The sequence below is a fragment of the Candoia aspera genome, chromosome 3 (genome assembly GCF_035149785.1).
Source record: "Candoia aspera isolate rCanAsp1 chromosome 3, rCanAsp1.hap2, whole genome shotgun sequence".
NCBI lineage: Eukaryota > Metazoa > Chordata > Lepidosauria > Squamata > Boidae > Candoia > Candoia aspera.
Genome location: NC_086155.1, coordinates 58,733,111 through 58,746,151, shown reverse-complemented (window position 1 = coordinate 58,746,151; position 13,041 = coordinate 58,733,111). Strand labels below are relative to the sequence as shown.

At 37.6% G+C, this 13,041-nt stretch overlaps 1 protein-coding gene across 7 annotated transcripts in view; it reads right to left on the bottom strand.

Moving 5' to 3' along the window:
- Positions 1-13,041, bottom strand: part of MAST2 (microtubule associated serine/threonine kinase 2) — a 161,569-nt gene that overhangs the window by 87,950 nt on the left and 60,578 nt on the right. For 4 of the 7 annotated variants that reach the window (XM_063297860.1, XM_063297862.1, XM_063297861.1 and 1 more), the window contains exon 5: positions 4,062-4,268. The exons of the other annotated variants lie outside the window; for them this stretch is intronic. In XM_063297860.1, coding sequence (XP_063153930.1) covers positions 4,062-4,268 — 207 coding nt within the window. The remainder of the gene's footprint in view (positions 1-4,061; positions 4,269-13,041) is intronic. 7 annotated transcript variants of the gene reach the window in all.

Here is a 13,041-nt window from a genome sequence, read left to right as displayed (position 1 = left end):
CTAAAAAAGGTGATTGTTGATACTACTTTGCTCTCCCTTGCTTTCCACATCTCATCATACAGAGTTCACCTTCTTCATGTTATCCAATTCTCAGCAATCCTGTCATGAGTACTGATGGCGAGCAGAAGGGGGTCTCTATCCAGGGGGGAAAACACATGCGTAGTACTGAGGAATTAAGCAGCCATTCAAAGAGACACAGATCAGACCCGCCTTAACTTTTGGGGTTTATCTGTCTGGGTTTTCCCACGCTTCTTCAGTTTGTTAGGATTCTGTCTTATGTAGCAGTAATAAACACTAGAGACCTACTCCTCATCTCAGCGTGATTCCTGACTGTTAGGACAAATCCTTTTGAATTGCACCTAACTTTTTTTCCCCAAATTGCTTAACAACCATTCATTTAGTGATAGTTCAGACTTACGATGGTGCTGAAAAACCAACTTACAACCCATCCTCACACTTATGACTGTTATGGTACGCATGCACACGCATGCCTCCACAACCACATGATCATAATTTGGGCGCTTGGCAACTGGTTCACGTTTATGACCATTGCAGCATCATGTGATCACCAGTTTCGACCTTCCCAGCTGGCTTCTGGCAAGCTAAATCAATGGGGAACCATGTGTTTCACTTAACAACCACATGGTTCGCTTAATGACCATGGTGATTTGTTTAATGGCCACAAAAAAGATCATAAAATTGGGTCAGATTTGGGTCAGATTTGCTTAATGACCACTTCACTTAGCAACCAAAATTCCAGTCCCAATTGTGGCTGTTAAGTGAGGACTACCTGTAATTATTTTTCCCACATTTTAACAGCATGCTTTCTTCAAAATGTGAATTATTTTTCTCTTAAGAATGTGCCAAGGAATCAACAGCCTCTTCTTTATTTAACATGAATTATGAACTTTTATAAAGAAAACTAAGACGGATCAGTTTTACAAGCTCTTACATTCTGCTCTTCCTTTGGTGTTCTTAATAGTTAACTACTAAGTGGACAATTCATATGAGAACACTACAATCAGGACAAGAAATGGAACACGGGTAACCGTTTTGGCATTTGACCTCTGTACACCACCACACTGAAGTTGAAAGGAAACATACCCAGATGGGAGTGAAGTCAGGATTTTCAGCTGTAATTCAAGGGGTTGGACAAAAGTGGGACACTAACCATTCAGGAAGTACAGCCAGTGGCATACACACACACCCATCGTTGGTGGCTCATAAGTAATGGAACAAACCAACCTCTTTACAAACATAAGGATCGCCTTTAATACCTGGATGAAAATCCTTTGCAGTCAATGACTGCCTGAAGTCTGGAACCCACGGACATGACCAAATGCTGAGTTTCCTCCCTCAATATGCTTTGCCGGGCCTTTACTGCAGCTGCCCTCAGCTGCTGCTTGTTTGTGGGTCTTTCTGCCTTCAGTCTCATCTTCAGTAAGTGAAAAGCATGCTCTATTGGGTTGAGATCAGGTGACTGACCTGGCCATTAAAGAACATCCCACTTCTTTGCCTTGAGAAACTCTTGGGTAGCTTTTGCTGTATGTTTTGGGTCATTATCCATCTGCAATATGAAGCAGCGTCCTATCAGTTTGGCAGCATTTGGCTGAACCTGAGCAGAAAGTATAGCCCTGTACACTTCAGAATTCATCCTGCTGCTTTTATCGGCAGTCAGGTCATCAAGAAACACCAGTGACCTGGTTCCATTGGCTGCCATACATGCCCATGCCATAACACTGCCTCCACCATGTTTGACAGATGATGTGGTATGCTTTGGATCATGAGCTGTTCCTTTCCTTCTCTATACTTTCCTCTTCCCAACATTCTAGTGCAAGTTAATCTTGGTTTCATCAGTCCAAAGAACCTTACTCCAGAACTGGGCAGGCCTTTTTAGGTGTTTGCTGGCAAAGTCTAATCTGGCCTTTCTGTTCTTGAGCGTTACCAGTAGTTTGTACCTTGTTGTGAAGCCTCTGTATTTACATTCATAAAGCCATCTCTTGACTGTAGATGTTGACAATGACATGCCTACCTCCTCAAGAGTGTTCTTGACCTGGCTAGATGTTGTGAAAGGGTTCCTCTTCACCATGAGCAGAATTCTGCGGTCATCCACTTTAGTTGTCTTCCGTGGTCTTCCAGGCCTTTTGCTGTTGCTGAGCTTGCCACTTAATTCCTTCTTTTTCAGGATGTTCCAAACTGTTGTATTGGCCACTCCCAATGTTTTTGCTCTCTCTCTGATGGGTCTATTTTACTTTCTCAGCCTAATGATGGCCTCCTTCACTCACATGGACATCTCTTCAGACCCTATGTTGAGAGTTCCAGTGAAGAGCTACCAAATGCAAATGTAACACTCAGAACCACCTCCAGGCCTTTTATCTGCTTGATTGGTCATGGGGTACCAAGGAAACAGGCTGCACCTGGCCATGCAGCTGCTTGTCAGCTGTTCGTTCCATTACTTATGAGCCACCAACAATGGGGGGGGGGTGTATGCCACTAGCTGTACTTCCTGAATGGTTAGTGCCCCGCTTTTGTCAAGCCCCTTGAATGACAGCTGATTCGCTCCCATCTGGGTGTGCTTCCTTTCAACTTCAATGTGGTGGTGTACAGAGGCCAAGTGCCAAATCAGTTATCCTTGTTCCAATATTTCTGGTCCTGACTGTTTGTTAAATAAAAATATATTGCTTTTAGTGTATACTGACAGATGAAGTAAAACAAATATCAACTGTGTCATTTATTATGGTTGCTTGCTGACATATTCCCTGATATTAACAATAACAACAGATCTAAATTAAGGAGCTTTACAGTAATCCACTTATGCTATCTACACCAACTTCAAGTTACATGTAACCAAATAAATGCCGTTTAGAATACCATCCCCACACCCAAAAAGATCAGATTGGCTCCAATACTGTTGGCCTTTCGTAAGGCATTTCTGTACTCCAGACCCTGGGGGTCAGGAAGTTTAGGTGGTCCACATATTTGTGTGATGGGAAGCCTTATAAACCAATTTAATAAATAATAACTATTCTTTCTGCTTTTTCAAAAGAGCAGGCGCAACAGTCATCCAACTAGATGCAGTAGAAAACATGGTCTCATATTTATAACTCTTTAATTAAGCATGAACACACACACAAAAAATCTTAATTTTATTACAAAGTATTAAAACCTTTAAAATACCATAGGCAAACTTGAATGGATAAAGTACTGATTTAAATTCACTTAAACAGCTTTTGCTAATATGTAAAAAGGAAAGAATTCAAGTGTTATTTATTTTAGAATGAGAGTCAGTTAAAGAAAGAAAACAGTTAAGTTTTAATTGCCAGAAAAGATAACAGTCTCTATTTGGGAAGAAGGAGAAGAAGCGAAGCAGTATACCTACTTTAGTCTTTTGTTATTCAGATCTGTACTGAAACACTTTCCTAAGGGCATGAGAAGAACTCTGTTGGAGTTGACAACTGCTATCTGTAGTCCAAATTAAACTAACTAGCTGTGGTATGCTGGAAGAAGGTGACTATGAGAAACCTAGCCATTTCAGGTCAGAAATAAGCAAGTGTCATCATTGTTGTAGCACTAGCTCCAAGGAAGAGAAACACAAGGAAGGAGATGTCTGCTGCCATTGTTGCCTTAAAGCAACTGCAACATCAACATCAGCTTTATTTTGCCTCATAATAGAGATTACCCTTAATAAGTAGCTTTGATTCTTTGGAGAATCAATATTGGAAAATAAATGGTTGGTCCATAACTTCACCTAATAGTCACGACAGGGAAGTGAAATGCAGCTTGACAATTAATTTTGTACCTTTAAAGTAACATGTGAAACCATGTGAATCAACAAAATCTTTTAGTACACATGTATGGCCCATGGTACCTTAATTATTTAGAAAAATAAGAGGGACAACTCGATAAATGAATTGGACATTACCTTATCATTAGCCATGGATATATATAGTAGTATCTTGAACGCTAAAAAGATGCCTCTAAAATATGTAAGATCCACTTTAAATATTCCATGGTAAAGGTTGCACAAACCACAAACATTCCCACTTTAAATTCCTCCTTACCTCCACTGAAGTGGACTGCTGTAGCAAGGACTACCAGGGTTGCTCTGAGGTTGTGGACTGAGGTAAAATACTAGAGGAGAGGTTGCAAGGGCACAATCAGCACTAAGTGGAATTTTAAGATGTTGCAGACCTGGAGCAGATGTAGGGGAGAACACATGTTGATGGACATCGCTTCCTCGGCAGTGGGAGAGGAAAGGAGAGGAGATTCTGATAAAGTACCACAACAGAAACAGTCAATTTCTAAATCATCTTAAATCTGTTGTCTTTTCAAAAAACAAAATCATGTTGCTGAAACTAATGTAACCACCCCTAATAAGATGTATCTCCATCTTTAAGATTCTTTAAGGTTTGAGGACTTGATTAGAGACTGTACCCAAGAAGTACTGAAGCTATACATAATGCTCAATGCTCCTCAGTTAGTCCACATGTGTTCATGCTTAAACTTTAGATTACATAAAACCATGAGCTATTAAAATTGGTTTCAATACTGAATTGGAATTTACAAACTACTGAAAGATAAGTATTCATCTGTATTGTCCTCACACTTAATGATAAAGCTACTTGCATTCAATGACATTTTAAAGTGCCTACCCCCATACAGTCCATTCTCTACATTTAGGTCTTCAATGGAGTGCCTTTTGTTGGTCCCATGACCAATTCACTTTTCTCCATAGTTGGGTCCACAGCATGCAATAAATTGCCACTAGAAATGAAGCAAGCCCCATCTTTTCTAAAATTTAGTGTGGGGCTCATTTCTTTAAAAAAAAATGTTGCTGATCATGATGATAATGATGATAGGATTTGAGTTACACTTTTATTGTACCTTGTAAATTGCCAGAACTGTCAAAGGAATGGGTGGCATTTCCTTTTGATAAGCAAAGAAATAATGAATAAACCACAGGCTATTGTCTTGCAGATGGAAAATACCACATTTGCTACTGGAACTTTCCTAATGTTTGTCCAACTGTGGACAAAATTGTTGATTTTTACTTATTTCTAAAAGGAGATAGATAGATAGATAGATAGATAGATAGATAGATAGATAGATAGATAGATAGATAGATAGATAAACAGTTTATTTGAAGTATCTGAACTGGCATATTAATGGGAAAAATGCAGATAAAGTTTATTTAGTCTAGATCTATTACTATACTAAATACTTAATTTGAATCATTAGCCTTATGACTGTAAAAAACATATAAAACCTAAGAGTCATTATGTTTATTCAGTTTACACCAATGAATGCAAAAACCCAAGTACACTGCCTCGTTATACAAAGTATTAGGTTAAACACCGATTATTTTACATTACTTCTATACTACCCCTCATTAATTACAAAGATTAACAAAAATTATGAATATTTATTTCAAAAGGCTAAACATTCTGTTCAGGGAAAATTATCTTGTTTTACTGATGGTATATAAACTGCTGTAAATCTTTTCTACTAAACAGCATGGGAAAGTGTTTAAAACACTCATTCAGGAACAAATTAATATTAGATATGTTCATTTCCAATAAGATTAGTTGAGCTATGGAAATCTATTTTCCAAAAGAAGTCTTACTGGACACGTAGAGATGGAGCCCCAAATCGCTCTCTTCTTCGTTTCATCACTTCACTGTGTGAAACACTAGATTTTGTTCAACAACCAGAGATCTTAGAGCAAGTTAAATCCAATACTTAGCTTTTAGCAGAGGCCCAATATCAGCCACAGGTTCTATGCACTGAACTTCTGTCCAGAACTATCAGATGTGTCAAAACACTTTTTTCCCCCAAAAAGCAGCTTTCTGATATTTACTTATAACCTACAGAAACAGCTAAATCATAGGCAGCCAGTATGAAGCGCTAGGACTGTGAAGCCTGAAATAAGGACTGGAACTTTTTATCGCACAGCCATCCTACAATATACTTCTACCACCAATCACAGCTGCAGCTCAGAAAATCACTGACAAATGTTTGTTCACTTCAGCAAGCCACAAGGAAAACAGAAACCAAGAGGGAGAAATGGCACACGAACAAAAAACATTTGGCAGAAGTCTTGCATACCAACATGAAAACTCACACTGTAAAAGTAGTACTCGGGCACTGCTCTGAGCCAGATTTCCAACAAAGCTATGAGCAGCTGCTCTTCACTGTTTGGAGATAATTTCTGATATCTCTTTTTGAATGTTGATCAGGGAACAATGTCATGCCTTCTTCCTTGCTCTGCATTTTTTTATATTAATGCAATATCCAAACCTAAATTATTAAACTATTTTATAAGATTTCCAGGAGATGGAAAAACAGTGTTCTGACACTGTTACAATTCCTAATATGAATCTAGGAATGAACTGGTAAAAAAGGGCTCAAATGTTAATGATTTATTAGGACAAGTTCAGAGATTCCTTTTAAAGAAGAATCTATTTCCTCCTTTATCAATGACTCATTCTTTTTGGCTGTCAAATAGCAGTCCTAAGTGTTGATTCAAATCAATATAATTATATACATGCTATTGCTAATAATTGGTAAAACCCACCTTTTAGAGAAATTTATATCACAGGTCCATCAACCACTACAGTGCATATTTATTTTATTTATCAAATTTCGTCACCACCCAACCCCCCACAAAAAAGGGACTCTGGGCAGTTTACAATAAAGCTAAAACAGATTAAAGTACAATAAAAACAAGATATATTACATGTTGTGTACGAGATGGGCGGCAGAGAAATTTGATAAATAAATAACGTAAAGTATAAAATAGCATCCAAGATGGCAATCAGATTCATCAATACATGGGGACCACTTTAAGATGCTAGCCACCCCCAGGATTGACTACCCCCCCTTTCTGCTCCAAGTGAGATGGCAGAGCCAGGTCTTTAACTTCTTCTGGAAGGCCAGGAGAGAGAGGGCTTGCCTCACCTCTGGGGGAAGAGTGTTCCAAAGCAGAGAAGGCCCGCTTCCTGGACCCCACCAATTGACATTCTCTCATGGACAGGGTCCGTAACATGCCCTCTCTGCATGACTGGGTGAGTGGGTCGATGTAATGGGGATGAGATGGTCCCTCGGGGGTGTATATGTGTGTGTGTATATCTCTAACTTCTCTCCAAAACAGCATGCCTTGAGCTTGTGCCATAGATAGACAGACAGATATGTAGATAGATAGATAATATCACAATTATCTATGTATGTACTTGATAAACATTACTACATGGATACGCTTAATATAACTATTATAACAACAGTTATGTAGCCTGGTCTTCTTCTGTTTATACATACACAAGAGATAATTTCCTTGTAAGAAAAGGGTCAGTTATTTATTTACTGATAATTAGAATGACTACTATAATAACAGAATAAGATAACCAGTTGCTCAGTATTAAGTGTTCTGAAATGCATTGTACAATTTATACTTTCTGCCATTAAAATTCTGCTGAGAGCAACAGATGTGATATCAATCACTCTCTTCAGCTATGCACACCTTGTTTTGCTATTTTCCCTTCATGCCTCATTCACATAATTAAATCTATCTTCCAGCACCCACACACTCAACCACATTTGCAGAATATCACAGCTTCAAATAAATGAATGTTCCTCCATTTCCCATATAGCCAAGTTTAGAACATTTGGATGTACCAATACTCCTTTCCCAAGTGAGATGTGTTATTTTCTTTGCCAGCAGAAGTTTAGAAGAGTCAAAAATTGATTTCCCCCTTCAGATGCAAACAGCTTATGATCTGACAACAACAATATATTTTAAATATTTATTTTCAAATTCAGGCCTGTCGTGTTTTCTGTAATTACAAAAGGATTGGCCAGTGTGAATTTCTCAGCACTGTGGCAAAACTGAGAAATTGTGATGTCTTTTCTTCACTCTTGGTGCTACCTTCCATCCCTTTCTCAATGAAAATTTGGGAGACGGCCTGCCTAATCCATCACCCTGATATACAGAGAAGCCCACAAGCAAGATGAGAAGGCAACAAATTAATTTTGCTGTCATGATGTCTCTCAGTCTGCAGGTTATTTAGCTAAAAGTTGTTAATTTCTAAATATTTTTCAGGCATTTCACATTATATTATATAGTATTATACATTATATATTATCATTAAATTATTATTAATCATTAATATTATTAAACCATATGTTTACATAAGACAGCTCAGTTTGCTAAAACTTCTGATAATCTTAATAATATATTTATTTAAAGACATAATTAGTAGCAATACTTTTTCTCCCTTTTCTCAAAGCTTGGTATAGAAGGTCAGACTAGAACTGAGTACCACTTTCTCATGATCAGGAGAGGGACTTTAACACTCTACCCATCATTACATTTCCAATCCAGAACCCAAAGCAATGAAACCATACTGAAATGATGAATCTATGTTTGACCACTACAAGCACTGGGGTATGATCTATGTCAGGACAGAGCAGAGAGAAATGGTTTAAGCTCTCCAAGTCATTAAATAAATTAGGGCACCCTACACAGTCCTCTAAAATTATTTTTAGTAATTAAAAAAAGGTACAACTGCATCCTTAAATGTTTCGCTCTTTACCTTGATGAAGGAAACTGATATACAACTTAAAAAACAGCCATCAATGTAATTTTGCTCTTATTACAAAACCTTTAACATAAATAAGTAAACCTGAGCCTCAGATGTCATTTTAATGCTATTGGTGGTGCAATAAAATATTTGACCAACAGGCTGAAATTTAATCCATGCAGTGTTGCTGATGTCTGCATAATACGGCTGTGGAATGTTCAAATAATAAATACAACTTGATCAAGATTGACATTTTCAAATGAGTTTACAGAAGTGGTCTAAATAGCTCATCAGGCTCCAGAAGCTAGCAGATTTAAAGAGCTGTCAAACTATCTGTGAAGATAAAGTCATGGATCAAGAAATGTTGACAAATATAACACATGTACTTGAAGGTGGAAGGGGAGCTGTTTGATGAATTTCAATAAGAATTATACTGATTTATTTAAATCTTTAGCATTCTGAATTTCAGTACATTGTTATCATTACTTGATCAAATGTTGTGGTCATCTGCATTCACACTGCCCTGCTATGTACATTTTTTTCCTGACCAGTGAAAATATGACGAACTTGCCAAACTTTATGTTCTAAGGTAGTTTTTATTGGTATTGAAATACTGCAGAGGTAGATTTAAAATTGCACAAATTGACACAAATTTAAAATTGGCACAAAATTAAGTTAGTAATTTATCACAAGCTTTTATTCATAGAGACTAGAGGAAATGAAAGTATTTTTCTCATTACATTGCTAAATGAATCATTAATATTTCTCTCACAAAGATGGTGAGCTTGCCCCAAAGTAGTTGGTATACTTTCTAACCCATTACAGGCAACCAGTCTTAAGCAAAAAAGATACAGTCTTTATGAAATAAAATTTCTATTTCGAAGTACTGCTGATGTATTTGATGTATGTGAAAATGCTGCCAAAGTGATCTCTTTTTTCAATAGTAATTTTATTAAAAGTTACAACTAAAAAGATAAAAACTAATACAAACAAAACAAAGAAAATAGAAAGGAAAAATAGAAAGTGCAGAAATGAAAAAATAGAAAGAAAAATAGAAAAGAAAGAAAAAATATAGAAAAGAAAAATACAGTATATAAAGTAATGACTTCCCTATTCGTCACAACAAGTATAAACAATTTCAATAACATCACCTTCTCTGCTTCATTCTGTATTAGTAGTTAAAATTTAAGTGTTCTTCTCCTTTAATTGTAATCTTTAGTTCCTTCTGGTTCCCTCTAGTGTCCAACCTTCAAAGTCTCATCCTATCATGTATTTTTTAAGAGAATTCAAAACAAAAGCATTTTCCCACAGGAAGGATTCTTATAATTAATTCCAAAATCTTAGTTCAAATCCATCTGGACCCTTAATCCATTTAAAACTTTAGAAAATCAAAGTTTTATTCACCCTTTCGCTGTTTATTCCAAAAAAAAAAAAAGTCCTTAAACTTGTATTTAAAACTTCGTTCGCCAAGGATTGAAGGAAACTCACTCATGCTGTAAAACTTGTCAATCCAAAGGTTCCTAATAGCTGAAAAGCAGTTGAAGGCACTGACCGTGGTTTGAGCAAAAAACATGGCTATTCCCTTGTCTCCCAGAGCTCTAAACCCACCAGAGACTGCTGTCTTGTGGTCTCCTTACGAGGAGCAACTGTATGGAATACTTGTGGGTGATCTTCCTCTTGCCTGGGGAAGAATTACAAAGAGCCGGTCTACTCACCGGCTCTTCATTCCATCACGGTTGTCAGCTCCGCTCTTCAGTTTGCCATTTCTTCCCCACAAGTCCAAAGTCATCTATAATGTCTTTTAACATACATTCTCATTAAGAAGAAAAATTTCTTTGGGTCTTTTCTGCGGTGGCACCCACATTGTGGAATCTTCTTCCCCCCTTGGTTGTGTCAGCAGGCCTGGGGACCCAAGGGGACAGGTGAGCTAGAGAGGTGGCTCCCTTAACATCTCTTCGTCTTTTTGTTTTAGCTTGGTTTTTACAGTTTTTGATGTTTTAATTTTCAGTAAGTATAATGATTTTTAGGTATTTATTGTTTTAACTTCTTGTAATCTGTCCAGAGTTGCTTGTTTGTGAGACGGGCAGCTATATAAATTAGATAAATAAATAAATAAAACTGTTTTTCTTCATGCACTTTGGTAAGTCAAATAAACACCAAATGCAGCCGGCCATTTAAATTCCTGAATTAGCAACCATTATCTATTTAGAAACAGGAGGTTATTTTAAGATCTACTGTTCATTAGCATCTCTGGACTTGGCTAATTTAATTAAAGAGCTATTGCACCAAATTTTCAGAAAACGCCATGGAGGCAGAATTTCCTTCTTATAGGCATTCAGTTGGAAAACTAAACAATAACTTGTTTGAGCATCATTAAATATTTCCAGTACTCTGTCCAATTTTGGGGATTTACCCAAAAAGAAAGAAGCTGCTCCTTCCTACAATTCCCCTCTTAACCATAATAACATTCAGTTCCATTGTAACAGCCATGTATGTTAAAAGGTTCACCCCACAAAAGTTACTGCATTTTATCCATTTTAAAATTCCTTACTATCTCAGTGTTGCTTCCTTCTCAATTCATATATGTAATGTTAAGAGAGGAAAAAAGAAAGCATATGGACAAGGAAATGTAGGAAACAACTCGAGGAACTTCATATTTCATGAGAAGAAACAAATGAGGAAGACAATAATTGTTCTTCCTTACTTAGATAGCTGCAAAGAAAAGAGGCTTGCCTAGAAAATACCTATCCTAATCATACCACAACTGAGTTGAAAAAAGATGCTCCATTCCCACACTCGGGGCCCCAGGCCCAGGCATATAACCAGGTCTTCATGGCCTTACGAAAGGCCAACAGGGTTGGCGACATCTTTATCTCTGAAGGGAGAATATTCCAGAGGGCAGGGGCTATGGCAGAGAAGGCGCGCCTTCTAGTCCACACCAACCAGCATTCCTTGACTGATGGGACCTGTAGCATATCCAACCTACCAGATCGAATTGGACAGGTTGAAACAACTGGGAGAAGATGGTCCCTTAGTTAACCTGGTCCCTAGCCATGAAGGGCTTTAAAGATGACAACCAGCACCTTAAATTGTGCCCAGAAGCACACCAGCAACCAATGCAGCTCATGTAGCAGCAGTGTTACGTGTGTTGAATATCTGACTCCATTTCCTACCTGTGCAGCCACATTCTACACCAGTTGAAGCTTTTTTATCACTATATGGCAGTAAAGCTACCTTTACCGTCATCTTGCGATCAAAAAGACTTTGATCTGGCAATATATGGTATACTTAACCTATTCAGAGTTGCTATACATTGATAGAATAGATAGCGGCTCGATATCTTTCTTTTGCTGTTTCTATGGATGCTTGGTTTTCTGTGAAAGGGAACCCCTACCCAAATACTTGGTTATTCCCACATTTACCTCCTATCCTTTTCCAGACTAAGCACGCACATGCTGGTTGATTTACAAGAGGTTTACTGACAAATAGAAAACAGTCTAGTGCAAAGGCTGCATTATATGTAACATATTCCCTCTGGTCATCTTGTTTTATCTATGTTTATTGTTTTAACTGGGTTTGTAGAATGTCTTAATTGCTGGTTTTTTATTGTACACTGCCTACAGTCACTTCATGTGAGATGGGTGGCCATATAAATTTAATGAATGTATGAATGACAAAGAGCTGGCTGTGAAAATGCATGCATTCGCTGGAAAAGATACATGAGACTGAGGTCTTGCCTGAAAATTCAGTCCGAATCAGACAGAGTTTGGGTTCAAAGAAGCAAATATAGCTCACAACAGTCCAAGAGCCAAATTCCAAGGCGGTTACTCAGCCAGTCCAGGTCAAAGAGCTGAGTCAGAAAGCAGAGCAGAAGTGAAGGCATAAAAACCAAGATATGAAGTTGACAAGGTGTTTCCAAAAAAGGACCAGCCTTCTTAAATAAGCCAGATACAGATGTGGCACGTTTACAGACATTAGTGCCCTTGCATTTTGAAGAGTCAAACAGAGTGCCTCTGATCAGTTGTCCAAAGCTGTTATAACACCTGTTTTCAAACTATATTTACAAGTGCTTATTTTCTCCTTACCATATCATGTATAGTTTTCAACACAGACTAAATATCAAAGTGAGCAAACAGACTAGTACTAAAAGTGTCTTATATCTCTTATACTTACACTGAAATCAGGGTAAAAGGTGGAAGGGGGAATAAGTATTCTTTAAAAATGCATGCCCCTAAAACCACTTGGTCCCAAATTGCTGATTGATAGGATTAGTTTTAATTATCATAATTTCACATAAAAATTAAAGAACACCTGCATAACTAATTAATAATTTACAAGTTAGTCAAGTCTCAAGGCTGTCTGGCAGTAACATTCTCTGTTACCTCAAAGGCCTTATGCATAAATACTAGGGTAAACAAGAAAATCATTGTGGAGTCCTTGGTGCTCTCTGAGCTTGGTTGTTGGC